Genomic DNA, 19,227 nt, shown 5'->3' on the forward strand with positions numbered 1-19,227 from the left:
TCTCCTGCTTCTCTCGTCCTTTCAGTCCATCCTTTTTCTGCGTCTCTCTTCTGGTCCGCCTACTGTCACCAGAGAAGATTTCATCAGTCTCTGCAGTCCCTCATTTCTCCCTTTCCTATAGAAACAGCCAGATTGTGTCCAAGTGGATACAGGGACATTAAAGCTCTCCTCCCATGCACATTACCAGCGTGTCCAGTCTGTCTTCTGCCTGATGTGTGAGGCAGGAGGAGCAGGCACACAGCACAGCTCTCCTCAGGGTCTGCTCTGGCCAGGGAGCTCTGAGCTCTGCCTCCAAACCACCTTGCTGTGCCTCAGCCCAGGGGACCTTTCAGCCCAGTAAAGGACAGGGGGCCTTACCTCCCACAGGTCTGAATTCACTCCTGTTTGGCTGTCTGGAGATTTCCCCACAGAACTGCTGAACTTCTCTTTCTTCCAGAAACCACGGGGCAGGTGTCCGTCACCCAGCAAGAAGGACAAGTCACTGTGGAGCAGGGAAACACCTTCCAGACCAATTGCACATACCAGAGCTCCACACCTGATGCCTGGCTCTGGTACCAGCAGAAGAAGGGACAAGCCCCTCAGGTGATTACACATCAAGCAGTAGCAGGCACCAAGCAGAGTGATCGTTTCACCACGGAGCTGAACACTGAGGGGAAATCCAGTGTTCTGCGTCTGAAGGAAGTCAAGCTTTCTGACAGCGCCTTGTACTTCTGTGCTGTGAGTGACACCCTGGTGCAGGAAGCTGCCCTGGCTGTGCAACAACTCTGGATGTGGAGGGCACTTGTTCTCCAGAAGGATTCTGTCATTTCCAAGACAATTGTGAATCTCCAAATTGTGAATATGCTCCTCCATCTCAGACTTCAGTGTTAGCCAGGAGATAATTCTGGCTCAGAAGCACCTATTGATTATTGCTCTAACCCAAGCAATAGATGTGTTATGCGTAGAAAGTCTCGGTCCCAGCGTGAGAGCTGGGCCGGGGCTAATACCTGATAGGCCAGATTCCAGAGAGGCCTGGATGAAGGCTCCATCCAGTGATGGCCCTGCACCGCCTAAGAGGCTGGCTAGGCCAGGCTGACAAGATTTGGCCAGGCCAGGCACAGGCACACAGGCAGCAGAGCTGGGGCAATGCCATGCTAGGCCTGAGCTTGAGCAGAGCCCCCAGTCTTTGGGCTAGGGGCCAAGAGTCCTTGTGAAAGTAAAGCACCCCCACACCACAGGGCCCCGAGGTGTGCTACTGTGGGAAGGTCCTCACCTGGGTGTGGAGAGCAGTGGGGCTACATGGAGCACAAGGGCCACTTCATCTTCATGGCTCTGGGAATGACAGAGGAGCTTGGTGCCTGGGAGAAGATCCCCCAGCGTGTGCCCTGTGGTTGGGCTGGTGCACACCCTGTGACAGTCAGGGCCCATACACAGATCTTGCTGAGTGCACAATCAGGTCCCATTCTCACTGCTATGTCTCAGCAGAGACTGTGGGATACCTGCCCCCACAGAATGTCTTTTCTGGAGCATGGTGCAATTGTGCCACCTATGGGGTCTCTGAGTTCCAGGGCCTGATGAAAGATGATCCATGCTTGGGGCAAAGAAAGCAAGACTGAGCAGCCATGAGTGTTTGGGCATTGGTCCCTGTCCTGGGCCTGCCTTCATGAAAAAGGAATTGAGTTCACAGGGCCTGGGGACTCCAGTGTGTGGCCTGATGGGACTGGTACCAGAACGAACCTGTGGATCCCCTCAGCCCTATGCATCTTGGCAACAGCTGGGCCATGCCAGACGCTGTGCTGAAGTGTGATGGGGATGCACAGGGAAGCTGTTCTTGCTCTCCATGCCCAGACATGATGCCCATGATTAGGTGGTGGAGGAAATGTGAAAGTCAATGAGAGACAGAGGGCCATCGCCAAGACAATTACCCATTCCCAGTTTCTGCAGTCCTTTGAGACCATCTTTGTCTGAACCTCCATCCCCAGCACAGCTCCACCCAAAGCAAGACGAACACTCTTCCCCAAGAGCTGGGGCCTCCAATGTCAACAGCGCTTGTCTAGGCGGAGATGCCACAAGTCAAGGACTGGTGGCTATTGGCTGTGGTGGAACTAGGGATGTCTTCCTCACCTTCAAGAAACAGTGCCTGAATGATGAATTGCTGCAGTATGCCCCACCCTCCAGTGCCTAGAGGAATGAGGCAGTGCCCCAAGCCTATTCCCATTAAGGAATGGTTTTCTCCCTTGGCCATCAGTATCCAGATGAAAAGACCACACAGGGACACACTCAGGGTTGCTGCAAATGTTTATCAAGGCTCAGGAGGGAAAGGAGGTGACTCCAAGAGGAGGCCCCGAGATCGTAGCACAGCAGGAGCAGACAAAAATCTGTTCAGCTTTACCAATGGCAGACTTGCAACAGGGCATAAATCTACCTGGCCCACATGGGGAGGAGGGCTAGCAGGTCTCTCCAGGCTTGTTTCTGGGGGCCTCACACAAAGCAGAGGGCAAAAAAGCAAAGAAAGAAAAAGAGCATGTAGAAAACAAGGTAGGAAGACATTGGTCATGTTGTCATAGACTCAAGACTGGCCCCTTCCTATCTGTCTTTACAGGACAAGACAGAGATGGTCAGGTCCTCTTAGAACAACAACATGAGGTCTCTTCTTCCATCCATTTTAGTCCAGCAGCATGTTCTGGGTTCCTGGGGTCCTGGTCTGGGGCAGTGTCTGGCATCTTTAGCAGGGGCGGCACCTGCTGCCACAGTAGCGGCTGGTAATGCAGGAGAGGTCACAGCACCCAGAGTTGATGGGGACTCCATCACAGCTGAGGATGCTGCCAACGGCAGCGGAGGTGGAGGATCCCACAGCTGTGTTCTGCGGGAAGGAGCTGAGGATGGGGCCGGGCAGGGTCACCACCACAGGAGAGGGCTGGATGACAATGGTGGAGTTCTGGCACTGCCTGACGCAGGGCTCGTTGCAGCTGCTGGCCAGCGGGGTCGGGCCGCACGGCTGGCATGGCTGGCACTGGTCATAGCAGGACATGTCTGGGGGCAGGAGATGCACCTGGGACAGAGGGCAGATAGGAAGTTTGACATGGGCATGCGTGAGAAGCAGCCAGTCACCCCACCCTAACAGATCCAAGGCACAGGCAGTACTGTGAGCTGGAGGCTGTGCAGGGATGTGCGAGGCATTCTTGGCTGCATCCTGACAGGGCCCAAAAAGAGCCACCACAGCCAGGATACACCCCAGGCTTCAGCATAAGAGCCATCATATCAAAGACCCAATCTTCCTCCATGACAACCCTTCTATAACTTGACTCTCCCACAACCAGCAGTCCCAAGATATGGCAGGGCACACAGCTGATAGCAGCTGAAAGGTCCAAGGAACTGAGTACTCCTGTGGAAGAATGAGGTTGACAAGAAGGGGCTTCACACTCACCTGGTTCCCAACAAGAAGAAGGCCAGAGAAGTGGATGATTGAGCACGGAGCTGGGCTGGCTTTTATAGTGGGCCTTGGCTGCCCCATGTCCAGAGGCATCCCTTGAAGCAGGGACTATTTTCTGACAAGCTACTCATGCATGAAAAACATCCCACCTAATGATACGGGATGTGTGTTGCCTTCCTGTGATGCTGCTTTTCATTTCCTGCTTTATGCCCTTTCCCCAAAGAAGGCAACTTCTGAGTGGCAGGTAGGGAGGCCCAAGTATTTCCAGGCAACACACCTCACTGTGGGCAGAAGACTCGGCTCACGTGCTGGAAGAGTCCGGTAAAAGCAAATGTTGTCAGTCTGGGTTACTCCCTAGGGACTCTCTGGGGCCCTTTTGGCTACAGGTGACCCAGCTCCTGACTGTGACCCTACCCCTGCTGACACTGCCCTCAGGGAATACCTGCTGGCCTGTTTTGCCTCCTCCTGCTCTGACCCAGGGATGTCTGTAAAGGGGGAGAGGTTGTGCAGGGCCCTTTCTGGATCACAAAAGAAAGGCCCAACAGGTCAGTGGCTGTTTTAGTTAGAAGGAATAACAAGATGAATGTACACAGAAAGGAAACCTTTCACGTGCAGGTGATCCTGCCTTCTACCAGCATCGGACAGAGCCGGGTGGATTTTCCCAAGACACACAGTGCAGATCCCGTCCATAGGGAAATCCTTCTTCACTCCCATAACTTGATGCCTTTAATTTTTTGCTTTAAAAAATGAATAAAATCATACACCATCTCCTTACATGATGCAAGCTTATTTAATTCATGACACCCACCAGTGATCAGTAGCAGCACTCCGGCACTTTCCTTAGCACTGCTACTCAGGCTAACAAATGGGATTCTCAGGCCTTAAGTTCAAGGCCCAAGAAAGCTGACATTGTCTTGTCAAGAGCCCTGGCTCCAGTGCCTTCTGGAAGGCTCTCAGTCCACCTCCCCTCTCTATCACGTCAAACTATGTGCTTGGACCAAATGCTGTCCAGAATCTTTGCTGTACAATGTGTCATGTTCATACACATGTTCCTCCCTTGTGGGCACTTGCCTGTATTGGGGCTATGTGGGACAGACTCAGCATTCCCCACAGCAGCCCCTAGAGTGCTGTGCTCTGCTCTTGGAGCTAGAACAGCAGTGCCATCACACCAACGTTGGGGCTATAGTGGAGCAGTGCTGACACAGCATCAAGACTCTCTCCAAGCCCCCCAAAGCCAGCAGGTATGCAGGTGGGCACGAGGTTGGGAGGGGACATCACCAGGGCAGCTGACCTAAACCAACCAAAGGGATATTCCGTACTGCATGATGTCACACTCAGCAGTGAAGATGTGAAAGGGGAAGGAAAAACAGGGGTGGGCATACTAAGTCAGTGCTTCCAAACACTTCGACGAACATCACTTGCTGATGGGAAGTGGAGTATAATTTTCTCTCAGTTTGCTTCCAAACACCCTTCGCTCTTTAGTTTTATAATTATTCTTCCTTTTTCATTTAATTATATTATCCCTATCTACACTTGTAAGCCCTTTAGCTTAAGTCACATTCTCTGCGCACATCTTGCTTTCAGCAGGGGGTGTGAGAGAGCTGTGTGGTGGATGTTTAGTTGGCAAGAAGAGAGCAAGAAGGAACCTGAGAACAGCTGAACAATCACAGAACAAAAACAGCCCAGAAGTGCCCACAGCACATATGCTGAAATGCAGCCTTCTGTATCTGAAGCCCTCTTTCTCCTGAGCCTAAGAAGTTCATTGCCAATTTCAGTCCCCAACAAGGATAGGCCCACAACAGTTTGGATCCTTTCTATAATTCTGTACCACAGGATTCAGAGTGTAAGAGCATGGTGGCAGTCACCCCTCCCTGCCTCTCCAGGCCAGGACACAGCTGCACTCCCCATGGCTAGAGAGTTCAAAAGGATGGCGTTAGCTTTATGTACAGGGAGAAAGGCTCAGAAATCCTGCCATTTTTTGTGCAGGCCCAGCCCTGCGTGGATCTACTGCCGGTGCAGTGTCAGTGGTGTATGGGGTGGGACAGAGGTCCCCCATGGGGAAACCAATGCCACACATACATCTGTGACTCATGGGCCTGGTGCTGAGTTATGCAGGGCCTGAAACCTTGGGCAGAAGTGGCATCGAAGGAGAGGAACATGGGTCCTGGTGTTGCTGTGCTGTGGGAGGAAGGACAGACCCTGTGGGTGCCACACAGAAAGCCAAACAGACGTGTATTGTCTACTCCCACCTCACAGGGGGATTCAAAGGAAACAGAGCTGAACTCTGGAGATGAAGCATACTTAGTCCGGGGCTAATGCATGCAATTTCAGAAATGGGTAGGTTTGATTATATGGATGAAATATACATGGAAGAAATATTTACCCTGAAGGCGATCAAGTCCTGGAGCAGATTGCCAAAGAGATGCTAATGGAGCTCCATCCTCAGAAGAGTTCAGACTTTGCCTGGACTTGATCCTGAGCAACCTGATCTGATGACACCCACTCTGAAAACAGGGTTGGACTACGTGCGTGCTGGAGGTGCAGCCTGTGATCCTCTGGAGGAGGATCATGCACAGTCACCACATGTCAGCCTTGGAGGGATGCTGTTGACAGATCAGTGTTTCTGTTAATTTCCAGGGTGACCCTTGATCACGTACCGATATCATTCATGGTATCAAAAGCGGGTGGAGGGAACAGCACTCATGCAAACTGCTGCTCATGTCAAAAGATGCATGAATTCATGGGTGCACTCACAGACACTCCTGGATGCATACTGAAGTATATTTGGGCACACACAGAGATAGTTGTGCACACAGTGAAGAAAAGAAATACTGCTCTCCTGAACTCCAGGGTTCTGATTTTACTTTCTACTGTCTGTCAAGGAACATCCTGGCTTGCTGAGGCCCTGCTGTGTTTTACCTCCAGAAGATATCGAGTGGTGGAAGGCAAGGAATCCTGAGCAGCAACTCTATCTCCTTCCCACAGGAGTGAGGGGAAGGTCTAGAGAGAGGTTTCTTCTGTTGCTGCTGGGTTTGTCTGAGAGCTGAGAGCTGCTGCTCTTTATTCTGGACTCAGATATCTACCTCTTGATCCAGGCTGGGAATACACTCATGTGTGGTGCCCAAACAGACCATGCATCCTTCTGTGTAGTTTGTCTTTGGAAACCTCTCATTCACTGACATGTGCCATGTCTTGGTCAGGATGCCTCTTTATGGACAATTTACTTTTCCAGCTGTGTGGTCTGGCTCCTCTTCCTCCACTAGTGGGCATAAACTGGGATGTCCTCTTCACACTCATGGCCTATGACCAAGCTGCGTGCATCTGCCACCAACTACAGAACTCCAGTCTGGTGGGAGGCCTGTGGGCTGAGCTCCTGCTCCCCTCCTTGGCACAAGCGGCGCTCACCCTTCGTTTGCCCTGCTCTGGCCCTACACAATCACAGGTCCTTCTGGGACTCGCTGTCAGTCATGCAGCTGCCTTCTGCAGAGAGCTCCTGGACTGCTGTGCTCCTTGAATACAACAGCACCACCAGTTTTCCTGTGCTCCTTGAGCTCCTGCAGGGTGCTCCTGGTCTCCTTCTGAATGTAGACATGTGAGAAGACACAAGATACAGTCTGCTCACTCTCACTTGGCTGCACTTGTATCATGCCGGGGGCTACGTTCCCTCCTCTATACCCACCCCATTGCCAACTTCTCCCACAACAAAGTGGTGTCTATCTTCTCCAGGGCTGTGATTCCCTCTGCTCCATGCACCAACCTACGGCGTAAAGACCGAGAAGGTGAAGGAAGCCATGCGAAACCTGAGAAACAGAGGGAGGTTGTTTCTTTGTTTCCTCTGCTGTGTTCTCTGTCTCTGCTTTCAGGGCCATGCCGTTTTCTCTACTCTCTTCTGCAATGGAGGTCTTGGGGAAGCTGCCATCACTGCTTCCACAGCAGCCCTTATTTTCTTTCTTACCTTTCAGCTCCTCCCTCCTTGTTTCCTACCCTAGAAGCAGCCCTTCAGCACTTGGGAGGGGGGCCGAGAGAAAGAACTGCAGGAAGCTGGAAACAACACACACGGATACAAACCTGACTGATAGATGATGAGGGAGGAAGAGAAGAGATCAAATGTGGGCAGTCACAACACCAGTTGGTGGCCTATCAAGAAGCCACAAGGAGATCAGCTTGGGCCTTGCACCTCCTACAGCTGTGAGCTAGGACACACGCTGGGATGGGTGCAGGACAGACCTATACAACCCCATGAGGGGACGTGCAGGGAAATGGGAGCCGGGAGGAGCACACTAGGGCAGACAGAGCAGGGTGTAAAAGGGGCTGCAGCCTGTACTTGCGTGGCTGGGCCCTGCACATGAGCACCGCTGTCTGTCCTGTCCTCTTCTGGAATATTTCCTTACGTCTCCATAATCTCGCTCTGTCCCATGCACACATGTGCTGCAAGGAGAACGTAGCAATTCCTCATGGAGTAGCAGAAGTGGATTTGATGCTCGCTGCTGGAGTCAGACTCAGCGCGAGGACATCCCTGCCCTGTGCTGTCAGCTGCTGGAGCCAGGGGTCCCCCGAGCAGGGAAAGGGGGTCTCAGCCTCCAGGAAAATGTGGCAAGTCCATTTGGGGGCTCCAAAAGCAGCTACTGGGGGTACTGGCCTGGGTGTATCTTCCCCAAATGGGCATGCTTGTCCCTGCCTGTGTGTCTCCCAGGTACGTGCTCAGCTACTATTGCCGTGAAGCCTGTAAATGGGAAAGTGGCAACTGTGCCCCTCAATCTGGGCAGAGACGCTTGACCGACAATGACAGCTCAATGGGCAGTGCCAGACAGCAGGGCCCCGTACGGTTTGGGGTGCTGTTGGGGCACTCTGTCCCCGGACCAGTTCCTGCTGCTGGCTTTCCACACCTGCAGCAGTGCCGGCCACAGCTGTGATACCAGCGCACCACAGCACCAAGCTCCCAGGCCCAGCCCGGCCTGACCCGTTGCCCTCCACTGGGGACGCTTCAGGCAGGCAGCTGCTTTCTCCTCTCCCGCTTCTCTCCTCTCTCCCTACTCATCTCCCATGCCGTTCACTCCCCTGCCCTTCCCACTCCCAAAGGAGATGCCGTAGCAGACGGGCAGCTGCTGTCTCCGCTCCCTCGCCCTTTCGCTCCCTCTCCCACTCCCACTCCCACTCCCACTCCCTCTCCTATCCCGGGCTGGGCTGCAGGACGGGCAGAGCCCCGCGGGCAGCAGCCGAAGCCCTGCCCGCCCACAGGCGCCCAGCACTCGCAGCCCGGGACAGCCCCCGAGCGGCCCCGGGGCGGAGCTGGCGGCACCGGGCGGCGGCGGCGGGGAGGAGGCGCCGCGGGCGGAGCAGAGCCGGGGCTGGCGGGGGCAGCGCGGCGCGGGCGGCGGAGCGGCGGGATGCGGCAGGGCCGGGCCGCAGGGCTGGCGGCGCTGGCCGCGGTGCTCCTGGGTGCGCGGGGCTGCCGGCGCCGGGGACGGGACGGGACGGGGCTGCCCTCGCTTCTGGCCCGCCGGCTTCTTACGGACCTCGCTCCCCTCTGGCCTCCCTCTGCAGCCATCCCGCCTGCCTCCAGCGAGCTCAGCCGGCCGTTGCCTCCCACCTTGCCTTGCTCCCTGCCTCCCTCCTCTCCTTTCGGCACGTCCCCACTCATTCCTGCCTGCTTCCCTTCTCCTCCTGGCTCGGACTCTTCTCCCAAACAGTCCTGCTCCGACTTGGTCCCCTAATAACCATTCCCAGTGAAATGCCTTTGTGTGCTTTCTATTGAGGGAATGCTCCCATCAGCTGTCAGCCGTTTTCTTCTTCCCTTTCCCACTGTGTGACATTTTCGGTGTAGGAAAGACATTTTCTGAGTTTTCTCCTGCTTTCTTTCTCGGCAGTGGCTGTGGGCAGAGCCCAGGTGCAGCAAGATCCATTGGCAGAGACCAGGGAGGGCATCGGCATCAACATCACCTGCTCACACCCCAACATCCAGATTGATGAAGTCATCCACTGGTACCGCCGTCTCCCGGGCCAAGGACCCGCATTCCTCATGAGCATTCGTAAAGACTCCAGAGCACTGACGGACCTGCCGGGGAGGCTCGAGGTGGCAGCAGACCGCCGGTCCAGCGCCCTGTGGCTCACCGAGCCCCGTCTTCGGGACGCGGCGGTGTATTACTGCGCCCTGAGAGCCACGGGGAGAGGAGCCGGGGCTGCGGCCGTGCAGGAACCGTGGCGGGCGGGGCCGGGCGTGTGTGGCGGGGGCGAGGCAGGGGCACAGCCCCCAGGGGGCGCTGCCGCTCCGCCCGCCAGGACCACCTCGTCCCGCAGCCGCGAGGGTTCCTCCGCCAGCCCGGCCCCTCCAAGGCACTTCGGTTCTGCTGAAAGGGTCTGGAGCCTGGGTGCAGCTGAACGGAGATGGCAGCAGCCTGGCAGAGGTGTGTGCAGCGAAGAGGCACTGAAACACAGCCCCTTTCTCCTGAGCCCTCCTCACGCTGCAGCAATCACCCTCTATTTATGCCAACCTCAGGCCCCAAAAGTCAGGAAAAGTGGAAATGAGCATGAGGAAGTCCCTGCGAGTGCAGGTCCTGGGCCTGAGGAAAGCTGCTGCAGGCTTGGGGGCAAGTGGGCACCTTAGAGCAGCGTGGGGGCATGCAAACTGCCTGCTGTCTTTGCACTGACTCAGCCCATGGGAGTGCAGAGTCCTCAGGGACTGGAGAATGCTGTGTATGGTCCATTACGGCGAACACCAATGCTGACTTGTGGAAGGTGATCAGCCCTGTATGTGTGCCATCACCTGGGCCCTGCCAAGTGCTGTGCTGGGGGCAGTTGGGCCTCATGGGACACATGTTCCTGCCGCACGTGCCCATTTGTGCTGGCCATAGCCCTGAGGTAGGGCAAACGAGGGAAGATGAGGGTGGAGTAGAAGCAGTCGGGTATCCCTGCACTTATTCCACCCATTCCCTACATCTGCCATCAATCTTCTGTCTCCACCTGCTTCCCCAGCACAGCACTGTCCTGAGAAAGAAGAAGCCCGTTCTTAAGAGCCTACAGGGTGTCAAGCCTCCACAGCCTCCCACAGACTCGTAGCTTCTTCTGTGAGGACAGCGCAGGTTGTGCTCTCTGTTTGCAGGACAGGGGGGAGCTGTGGGCAGAGATGCTGCAAGGCAAGGGTAGATTGCCCCTTGCTCTGTGAAAGTGAGGAATGTCTTCTTCAGCTCCAACGGGCATTGTCCAAGAGAAAACCCTCTGCAGCATGTCGCAACCTCCCATTGTTCTGGGAGTGGGGAAAAGGCTCCTTAAACACCCATCTTATACCCACCGAAGGCAAGACAATTCTCGCTGGGCGGCTCAGGAGGACATACGCAGAGGGAAGAAACATCTACAGCCAAGGCTGGGTTGCCGGAAACTTTAATGAGTGTAGAGAGGAAAAGGAGGTCACTCTGAGCAGAGGCCCTTCAGTGCAGGGATCTCCAGGGCCTACTGAGAGACATGGGCCGAGTTTTCAGAAATCTCAGGGTAGCCCCTGGTCAGGCTCCTGCCCATGTTTGCCAGAGGAGGTGAGGAAGGTCCGTCATTCTGAAAGCAATTGCATGAAGACTCCTCCTTCTGTTGTCCAGCACCATGGTCGTGCTGGAACCCCAGGGCCATGGGCAGTGCCTTTAGCAGGGCAGGCATCTTCTGCCACAGTAGCAGCTGGAAATGCCTGAGAGATCACAGCACCCAGAGGTGATGGGGACACCGTCACAGGTGAGGATGCTGCCAACAGCAGCAGAGGTAGAGGATCCCACAACGGTGTTCTGTGGGAAGGAGCTGAGGATGGGGCCGGGCAGGGTCACCACTACGGGAGAGGGCTCAATGACGACGGTGGAGTTCTGGCACTGCCTGACGCAGGGCTCGTTGCAGCTGCTGGCCAGCGGGGTCGGGCCACAGGGCCGGCATGGCAGGCACTGGTTATAGCAAGACATGTCTTGGGCTGGAGTTGAACCTTTGAGAGTTGGCAGAAAGGAAGCATAGCACATGGGTAGGTGGGGAGTAGTCTGATTACCCAAAACAAAGGAGCCAAGACAACTGGTGATGGTGGATGTGAAGGTTGTGCCAGGAGGCTCATGGTCCTCATCGCTTTGTACTGACAGGGCCCTTCAAAGAGCAGCCAGATCCAAAGAGACAATCACATTGCACATAACCCAAAAGGCTGCCTCTACACCATGTCACAGTCTCTCTCTACACAGAACGTCTCTCTCCACCATTCTACCATGTCAAGGAACTCCAAGGCCCAGCATAGCTCTGAACCACCACCAGATGAGATGTCTGTTGATGCAAGACCCCTTCTACTTGAGAAGAGGAGGAGAGAGGGCTTCAGACTCACCTGGTTACCAAGGAGGATGAGGCAACAGAATTGGATGAGAGAGCAGAGAACTGGGCTGCCTTTTATACTGGTACTTCATTGCCGCAGGCCCAGAGGCACCCTTGGCAGAGGTAACAATTTTCTGACAGGTTCATCTTGAATGCAAACCATCCCAACAAATGATATGGGCTGTGCACTGGTTTCCTGCACTGCTGCCTTTTCATTTCCAGATCTAGGCCATGGCCATTCTGCAGTGATGGTTTCTTTAGAGTGCTGGCATGAAATGTCCAAGGATTTCTAGGGCAGGAATGCATCAGTGAGGGCAGAAGACTCACTGGAAGTGCTGGATGGGTCCCCTCTGATCATCTTCATGGCTCTGCTCTGAACCCACTTGAACAGCTCTATATCTTTCTCATGCTGGGGGCCCCAAAGCTGAACACAGCACTCCAGGTCGGGTCTCACTGAAGCGGAGCAGAGGCCGTGAATCACCTCCCTCCACATTCTGGACATGCTTCTGTCAAGGCAGACAAGCATGGAAACAAAGCTTCTTTCCTTGGCCAAATTCAACTCTGGCTTCGATTTAGCTCTCCTAACTTGATTCCTATCTTGCCTCATCAGACTATGTACCTATATTCTTTCCAGTCTACCTGTCCTTGCTCCTACCCTCTATGGCCTTCTCTGTCATGTTTGAGTTCAGCCAGTTGCTCCATGTTCATCCATGCAGGTCTCCTGGCATTTTGCCTGACTCCCTCTTTGGTGGGATGCATCACTCCTGAGCTTGGAGGAGGTAATCCTTGAATATTGCTTGAATATTCCTTGAATATTAACCAGCCTTCTTAGGCCCACCTCCCCTTCAGGGCTTTGTATCATGGTACTCAACCAAGCAGATGCCTGAGCAGACCAAAGTCTGCTCTCCAGAAGTCCAGGGCAGCAAGTTTCTTGTGCTTCCTCCTCACTGTGCTCAGGAACCTAACTTCCACCATTTCACAGTGACTGCAGCCAAGGCTGCCCTTGAGCTTCACAGTCCCACCAACCCCAGGTACTATGAGAACGAGGTCCAGAATATAGCACCTCTCCTTTTAAGCTCACCTTTTGCACTCACCTGAGTGCCCGGTTGCTTTTGTTCACACATCTGCTCTTGTCTTGTGACAACCACTGTGCAGCTGGCTTTGTGTGAAGGCACGTGGGTGCCGAGATTTGTGCAGGACTCCATGCAGGTATAGATGAGCACGTGCGTGTGTCCTCGTTTCCCTTTATCACGAGGGTATAAGCACTTGGCAGCACTCTCCCCTGCTCTGTGCATGAGTCCTGCAGGGGAGCGGGTTCCCAGGGTCAGAAGGAGCCTGAGAGCAGCTGAACGCAGATGGCACCAGCCTCTCAGAGATGTGTGCAGGGAAGAGGCACTGGAAAATACAGCTCCTTTCTCCTGAGCCCTCCTTTTCCTCCCGCTGCAACAATCACCCCCTGTTCCTGCCAACTTCAGGCCCAAACAAGGACCGTATCTGGACAGTTTGTATCCTTGGTTTAATTCAGGATAGCAACGTTTGGAGTGCCTCAGAGTGGCTGTCCATCGTTGACCTTGGGATGTACAGGAAAAGCAGACTGCTGTAAGGCTCCTGATAGTGTCTGTCAGTCAGAGATTTCCAACCCTGGACACTGCCAGGTCCTCCTGGGAGTCAGTGCTGAAGCCAGGCCTATCTCCTCACAGTTATATTATAAAGGCCTGCCAGCATTGTCTCAGAAATGCATCACAGAGAGGACAGATTCCCATGGCTGGTTCTGCCTGGACTGGCTGGTTCGCCTGAGGGTAAAGGAGCAGCTGTCACTCCTCCATGTGTAGAATATCACAGCAAAGGGATCACACAATAGCAAGAGTAATTTGTGTGTCCCCCCCTCACTCCCCCTTGTGCCAAATGAATTCTTAGCATTTGGAGTGCTTCAGCATGGCTGACCGTCTGGCACAGTGTTCATAGTTCGTCGGAGCCCTTCCCGCAGGCCTAAGCCTGCAGCTTTGGCATGGAGGGCACCTTCTGCTTGAGTAGCAGCTGGCAGTGCCAGACACCCAGTCCTGCTGAATGCTTTCATTAGGGCCACAAGCAGTCGGAAGGAGGGCACCCTCGTTTGTGCATGGTCCCCAACAAGGGAACACAGGTCATGACAGCATAGGTCACAAATGTGCTGTGGAGAACACAGGCTGGCTGGAGAAAGGGGCTGACCAGAACCTCATTTTGGTGCAAAGGAGCAAAGAAAAGGATTTTCCTCTTGGGTAGGAAGCACCCCCAGAGTAATTCAGGATGGGGGCTGGCTGCCAAGGAAGCAAACCCTCAGGAAAGGCTTTTGGGTGCAGGAGGCACCCAGCCACACATGATGAGCCAGCAGCGTGCCCTTGAAGCAAAGGTAGCCAACGGCCTGTGGAGCTGGAGGCATCAGGGGGTGCCTCGCAGTGCGTGGGGCCGGGCAGGTGGGGCGTGGGCGAGGCGGGGGCACAGCCACAGTCGGGCCGCGTGGGGTCGCTGCCGGTGCTTGGAAGTCCCCTTGCAGGGCCTGGAGTTAAACAGCACGGGCCCGAGGGAGCCTCAGAGCAGCCACATTGGGTTTCCTCCGTTTTCTGCAGTGGTCTTGTTTCCAAGAGCTTGTTGTACAGGTTTCTTCCTAAGCCCAAATCCAGGACCTCTGGCGCTGAGATGACGTCCTGGCAATACAACAAATATCTGTGCTGGACACTCACTCTAATGACACGTGTTGGAACCTTAGATCTTGCCAAAGAACTGAGTCATTGAGGGGTTTGCTGCACTAGCCAGCACTGTTGTAGGTCTGCCCTTGATGCAGTATTCACTCCTGTGTGTGCAGAGCTGCTGACTGCTGAACAGAGGGCTGTGGCGGGGCGTCCTTCCCTGCCAGATAATGTGTGGCTCTCCCGGGGGATTGGGTGGAAAGGGGGTGGGGGAAGCAATCCCATCTTCATTGACAGCAGAGGTGGGTGCAGGCCTCTGTGTCTGGCCGGGTTCTGGATAGGAGGGGGAAGCCACTGGGGACACTTGCCCCTTTCTGGGGCTGCCCACCTGCCAGAAGGGGCAAAAAGAGGGAAGCACACAGCAGCCATGTTGGTGTCCTTTTGCCTTTATGCTGACCAAGTGAAATGTCCTAGGCTTCACAGGCTGTCAGCTGTGAGCTAACTGCACAAGTGTGACACTCCCAGTGCTGGAACACTTCTGGCTGGCCAAGGGGTCCTGGAGCACAGCAAAGACTGGCTGGATTCCTTTCTGACTGCTTTAGCCACTAGTCCATCCCTCTCTTGAGAGCCTTGCTGGGGCAGGGGTGAGCCCCAAGGAGCAGCAGGGGGAGAGCTTTGCTCCACCCTCTGTGCTGAGGTTTAGAGGCTGCTTTGAGCTGGCAGAGGGGGAAGTGAACTTGCAAGCTTGAGCTCCCTCTTTCCAGGCACTACGTGGGCACCCTGTGAAGGCGAGAGCGTGACATGGTCCTGCTTTTCCTGGCAGCCTTGTTGGCACTGTCAGACTTAGGTGAGATGTGACTTTGAGGCAGGGCAAGCTAGGGTCAAGGTGGCATCCCATCATTTCTGGAGGGGAGAAATAGGACTCCTTCCTCCTGGAAGAACTAGAAGTGTTATCTGTAGGGAGAGCAGGGGCTGCAGACCAGTACGGGAGACAGTCTGGGAGATGTCATGAGCAACGAGTGTACAGGGATGAATAAGCATCTGCACTTTTCCTTTGCAGATGCCTAGCGTTCATACATGCATTGTTCATAGGTACGTAAGGACTCAAATCCTGGTAAGATACTGCTAAAAAGTAGGTAAGCTGACAGACTTGGGTATGGGAATTGAATAACACCTGCAGAAAGAAGAGGGCATGTGTACTTAGCTCAGCATTTTATAGCCCATGAAAAGGGAGATGGAGAGGGGGGACAGTGATCAAGTTGGTGAGCTGATAGACACAGGAAAGAGAGGGGGAGAACAGATACATCTTCAAGCAGTGCTGAGATGCTGTTCTGGCTTTGCAGGTCATGCACAGAAGGACTCTGTGGTGCAGTTTGCACAAGAAACTGCCATCCAGGTGGGACACAACGCTACTGTGCACTGCAATTTCTCCACCAGCACCACTACTCCATACATCTTCTGGTACCAGCAGCACCTGACCCAGTCCCCTCAGTTCTTGCTGCAGGTGAGCAAGCTCAAGCCTCATGTGCATTCCGGGAGGATCTCCTCTGTGCTCTCCATGGAGAACTCCCAGGTGCTTCTCCACGTGCAAGATGCCAAGCTCCAGGACAGCGCTGTGTACCTGTGTGCACTGAGCCCACACTGGTGCCTTCAGCTTGCAGCTTTATACAGGAAGGTGCAGGTGCTGTGAGGTGCAGTTCCCTCTCATCACAGTTTGCATGGAGCTCTGAGCTGAGCCTGCCCAGCAAGGACACCTGGGGCTTGTGGTGAGCCAGGTGTGAGTGGCAGCCCCTGCTCCTGATGCCTGGCAGTGTGGTTAGCATAACCAACAGCAAGGCAAATATCCATCATGTGGAAGGGGCTGTTAATGTGCACCCCTTCCTCCTTGTCTCTCCCTCTCACTGGCCCCAGCATGCTGAGACACCCACCATTGTGGCGAGAAAGGGCATTGGTGTTATCAAGCTAGTAATCAAACTAGCAATTTATTTGTAGTAAGCTTTAGGATTTTGTAGTAATTTTTAGTATTTCTAGTAATTTGTTATGTAATAATAAATCCCTAGTTACAACCACAAGCAGTGTCCAGTCCTCATTCTGCCAAGGATCCATAGAGAACCTGCCAGTGCTCTGTAGTGTTGGGAGACAGAGCTGGGTGTAGTCAGCAGGAGCCTTGTGTTAGAATAATGAATGGTTCCCTTGATAAATGGGCCACATTGTGAAGGGGTTTTCTTGGAAATGGAAGGCAAGATGCAAAGCAGCAATGGCTAAGCTCAATACACCACAATCCAAATCCCTCAAGGAATGAATTTAATAAATGGAAAGATGCATGTACAGTAAGGAAAGAGAAAAGGAAGGAAGGAGAGTTAGCTGGCTGTTAGCTGCAATGTGAAAAATTGAGAAGGAGTGGGCTGGAAGGCGATCAGGCCCAGTCAGCATGAGTTTATGAAAGGCAGGTCCTGCTTGACGAACCTGATCTGCTTCTATGACACAGTGACGCTCTGGGTGGATGAGGGAAAGGCTGTGGATATGGTCTACCTTGACTTCAGCAAGGCTTTTGACACCGTTTCCCACAGCATTCTCCTCAAGAAACTGGCTGCTCATGGCTTGGACTGGCGCATGCTTTTTGGGTTAGAAACTGGCTAGATAGCCGGGCCCAAAGAGTCGTGGTAAATGGAGTCAAGTCCAGCTGGAGGCCAGTCACTAGTGGCGTTCCCCAGGGCTCGGTGCTGGGGCCGGTCCTCTTTAATATCTTCATCGATGATCTGGACGAGGGCATTGAGTGCACCCTCAATAAGTTTGCAGATGACACCAAGTTAGGTGCGTGTGTCGATCTGCTTGAGGGTAGGAAGGCTCTGCAGGAGGATCTGGATAGGCTGCACCAATGGGCTGAGGTCAACTGCATGAAGTTCAACAAGGCCAAGTGCCGGGTCCTGCACCTGGGGCGCAATAACCCCAAGCAGAGATACAGGCTGGGAGATGAGTGCTTGGAAAGCTGCCAGGCAGAGAAGGACCTGGGAGTATTGGTTGATGGTCGGCTGAATATGAGCCAGCAGTGTGCTCAGGTGGCCAAGAAGGCCAACGGCATCCTGGCTTGTATCAGAAGCAGTGTGGCCAGCAGATCTAAGGAAGTGATCGCCCCCCTGTACTCGGCTCTGGTGAGGCCACACCTCGAGTACTGTGTTCAGTTTTGGGCAACTCACTGCAAGAAGGACATGGAGGTGCCTGAGCAAGTGCAGAGAAGGGCAACGAAGCTGGTGAGGGGCCTGGAGAACAAGTCTTACAAGGAGCAGCTGAGGGAGCTGGGCTTGTTCAGCCTGGAGAAGAGGAGGCTCAGGGGTGACCTTATCACTCTCTATAGGTACCTCAAAGGAGGCTGTAGTGAGGTGGGGGTTGGTCTATTCTCCCACGTGTCTGGTGACAGGTCAAGGGGGAATGGGCTAAAGTTGTACAAGGGGAGTTTTAGGTTGGATATTAGCAAGAACTTCTTTACCTAGAGGGTTGTTAGGCATTGGAATAGGCTGCCCAGGGAAGTGGTTGAGTCACCATCCCTGGAGGTCTTTAAAAGACGTTTAGATGTAGTGCTTAATGATATGGTTTAGTGGAGGACTGGTTAGTGTTAGGTCAGAGGTTGGACTAGGTGATCTTGAAGGTCTCTTACATTCTGTGATTCTGTGATCCTCAGAGAGGAAGGGTCCCTTGTTGGGCCGGGGTCTCCCAGCACACAGGCGTGATTTTTACTCCTGCAATTAGGATAGTACACGGTGACTTCACATGTAAATACTCCTAATCTTTGTTTTTCAGCTGTCTATTCATATTGCATTGCTAGGTGATATATTCAAAAGCCAAATGAAGCCACACTCTTCTTGAATGAGCGAAAGAACACAAGGCAATGCGCACATTCTGGAACATAAAAAATTCCTACTAGAAATTGGGACTTTTGTTGCTTTTCTTGAGGGTGGATTGTGAATATAGATGGATGCCAGCAGGAGTGGCCTTCTAGTACCGAATAAAACACCATAAGTTGGAGGTAACACAAGAAAGAAAAAGGGAATAGCATAGGCAAAGTTTTTTTTTCTGATGCTGGGTACCCTGAGTTATGGAGCTGTACTGGGACTGTCTGGGACAGAATTAACATTCCCCACAGTAGTCCCTAGAGTGCTGTGCTCTGCACTTGGAGCTAGAACTCCACTGCCGTCACAACAATGTTTGGGCAATTATGGACCAGTGCTGGCACAACATCAAGATTCTTTCTCCAACACCTCCAAAGCCAGGAAGTGGAGGGTGGGCAAAAGGAGGGAGGGGACATCACCATGGCAGCTGACCCACATCATCCAAAGGGATATTCCATACCATGTGATGTCACACTCAGCAATAAAAGGTGGAAAAGGGGAAGGAAAGCGGGGAGCTCTCATTATGAAGACATCTGTCCTCCCAAACAATCGCTATGAGTATTGAGGCCCTGCTTCCCAGGAGATGGCCAAACATCACTTTTTATGGGGAAGTAGAGAATAATTTTCTTTTCTCTCTGTGCTTCTGTGCAGCCCTTGCTTATTTCTCTCTCTTACTTTTCCCTTATATTAAATTTTTTTCTTCTCACCCTCTTCTGATGAGGGGGAGTAAGAGAGTGGATGTGGTGGAGCTCACCAAGGAACAGAAGACAGACCACTTGTCAGGGCAAGGCACATGCTGCAGATCCTGCTCCTGCTGAGATTCACTGGCATTGTTATCTTTGGAGATTTTCTGGGATTTTGTGTAATTCTTCTTTGAAATGGAGAACTCTATTCATCAAACAACAACACGTTGCTTCACTCCTACAGATTTGCCACATGC

The 19,227-nt window shown here is 53.6% G+C and overlaps 2 protein-coding genes and 1 long non-coding RNA gene across 3 annotated transcripts; 1 reads left to right on the forward strand and 2 right to left on the reverse strand.

Moving 5' to 3' along the window:
• Nucleotides 1-2,704: 2,704 nt before the first annotated feature.
• On the reverse strand, nucleotides 2,705-3,505 carry LOC309887442 (feather keratin Cos1-2-like; the record flags this gene model as incomplete). Its single annotated transcript, XM_082779151.1, has 2 exons — nucleotides 2,705-3,031; nucleotides 3,407-3,505. 2 exons carry the CDS (start codon nucleotides 3,503-3,505, stop codon nucleotides 2,705-2,707), a joined length of 426 nt encoding a protein of 141 aa, XP_082635277.1.
• Nucleotides 3,506-11,040: 7,535 nt separating this feature from the next.
• Nucleotides 11,041-11,346, reverse strand: LOC309887446 (feather keratin Cos2-3-like; the record flags this gene model as incomplete). The annotated part of the gene is made up of 1 exon (XM_082779154.1): nucleotides 11,041-11,346. The coding sequence occupies one exon, from the start codon at nucleotides 11,344-11,346 to the stop codon at nucleotides 11,041-11,043; it is 306 nt and encodes a 101-aa protein (XP_082635280.1).
• Nucleotides 11,347-15,211: 3,865 nt separating this feature from the next.
• Nucleotides 15,212-16,414, forward strand: LOC309887450. The gene is made up of 3 exons (XR_014319059.1): nucleotides 15,212-15,247; nucleotides 15,744-15,796; nucleotides 15,893-16,414. It is a non-coding gene; the product is annotated as an uncharacterized lncRNA (long non-coding RNA).
• Nucleotides 16,415-19,227: the final 2,813 nt, after the last annotated feature.

Source organism: Aythya marila (genome assembly GCF_965140915.1).
Source record: "Aythya marila genome assembly, chromosome: 25".
Classification (NCBI taxonomy): domain Eukaryota; kingdom Metazoa; phylum Chordata; class Aves; order Anseriformes; family Anatidae; genus Aythya; species Aythya marila.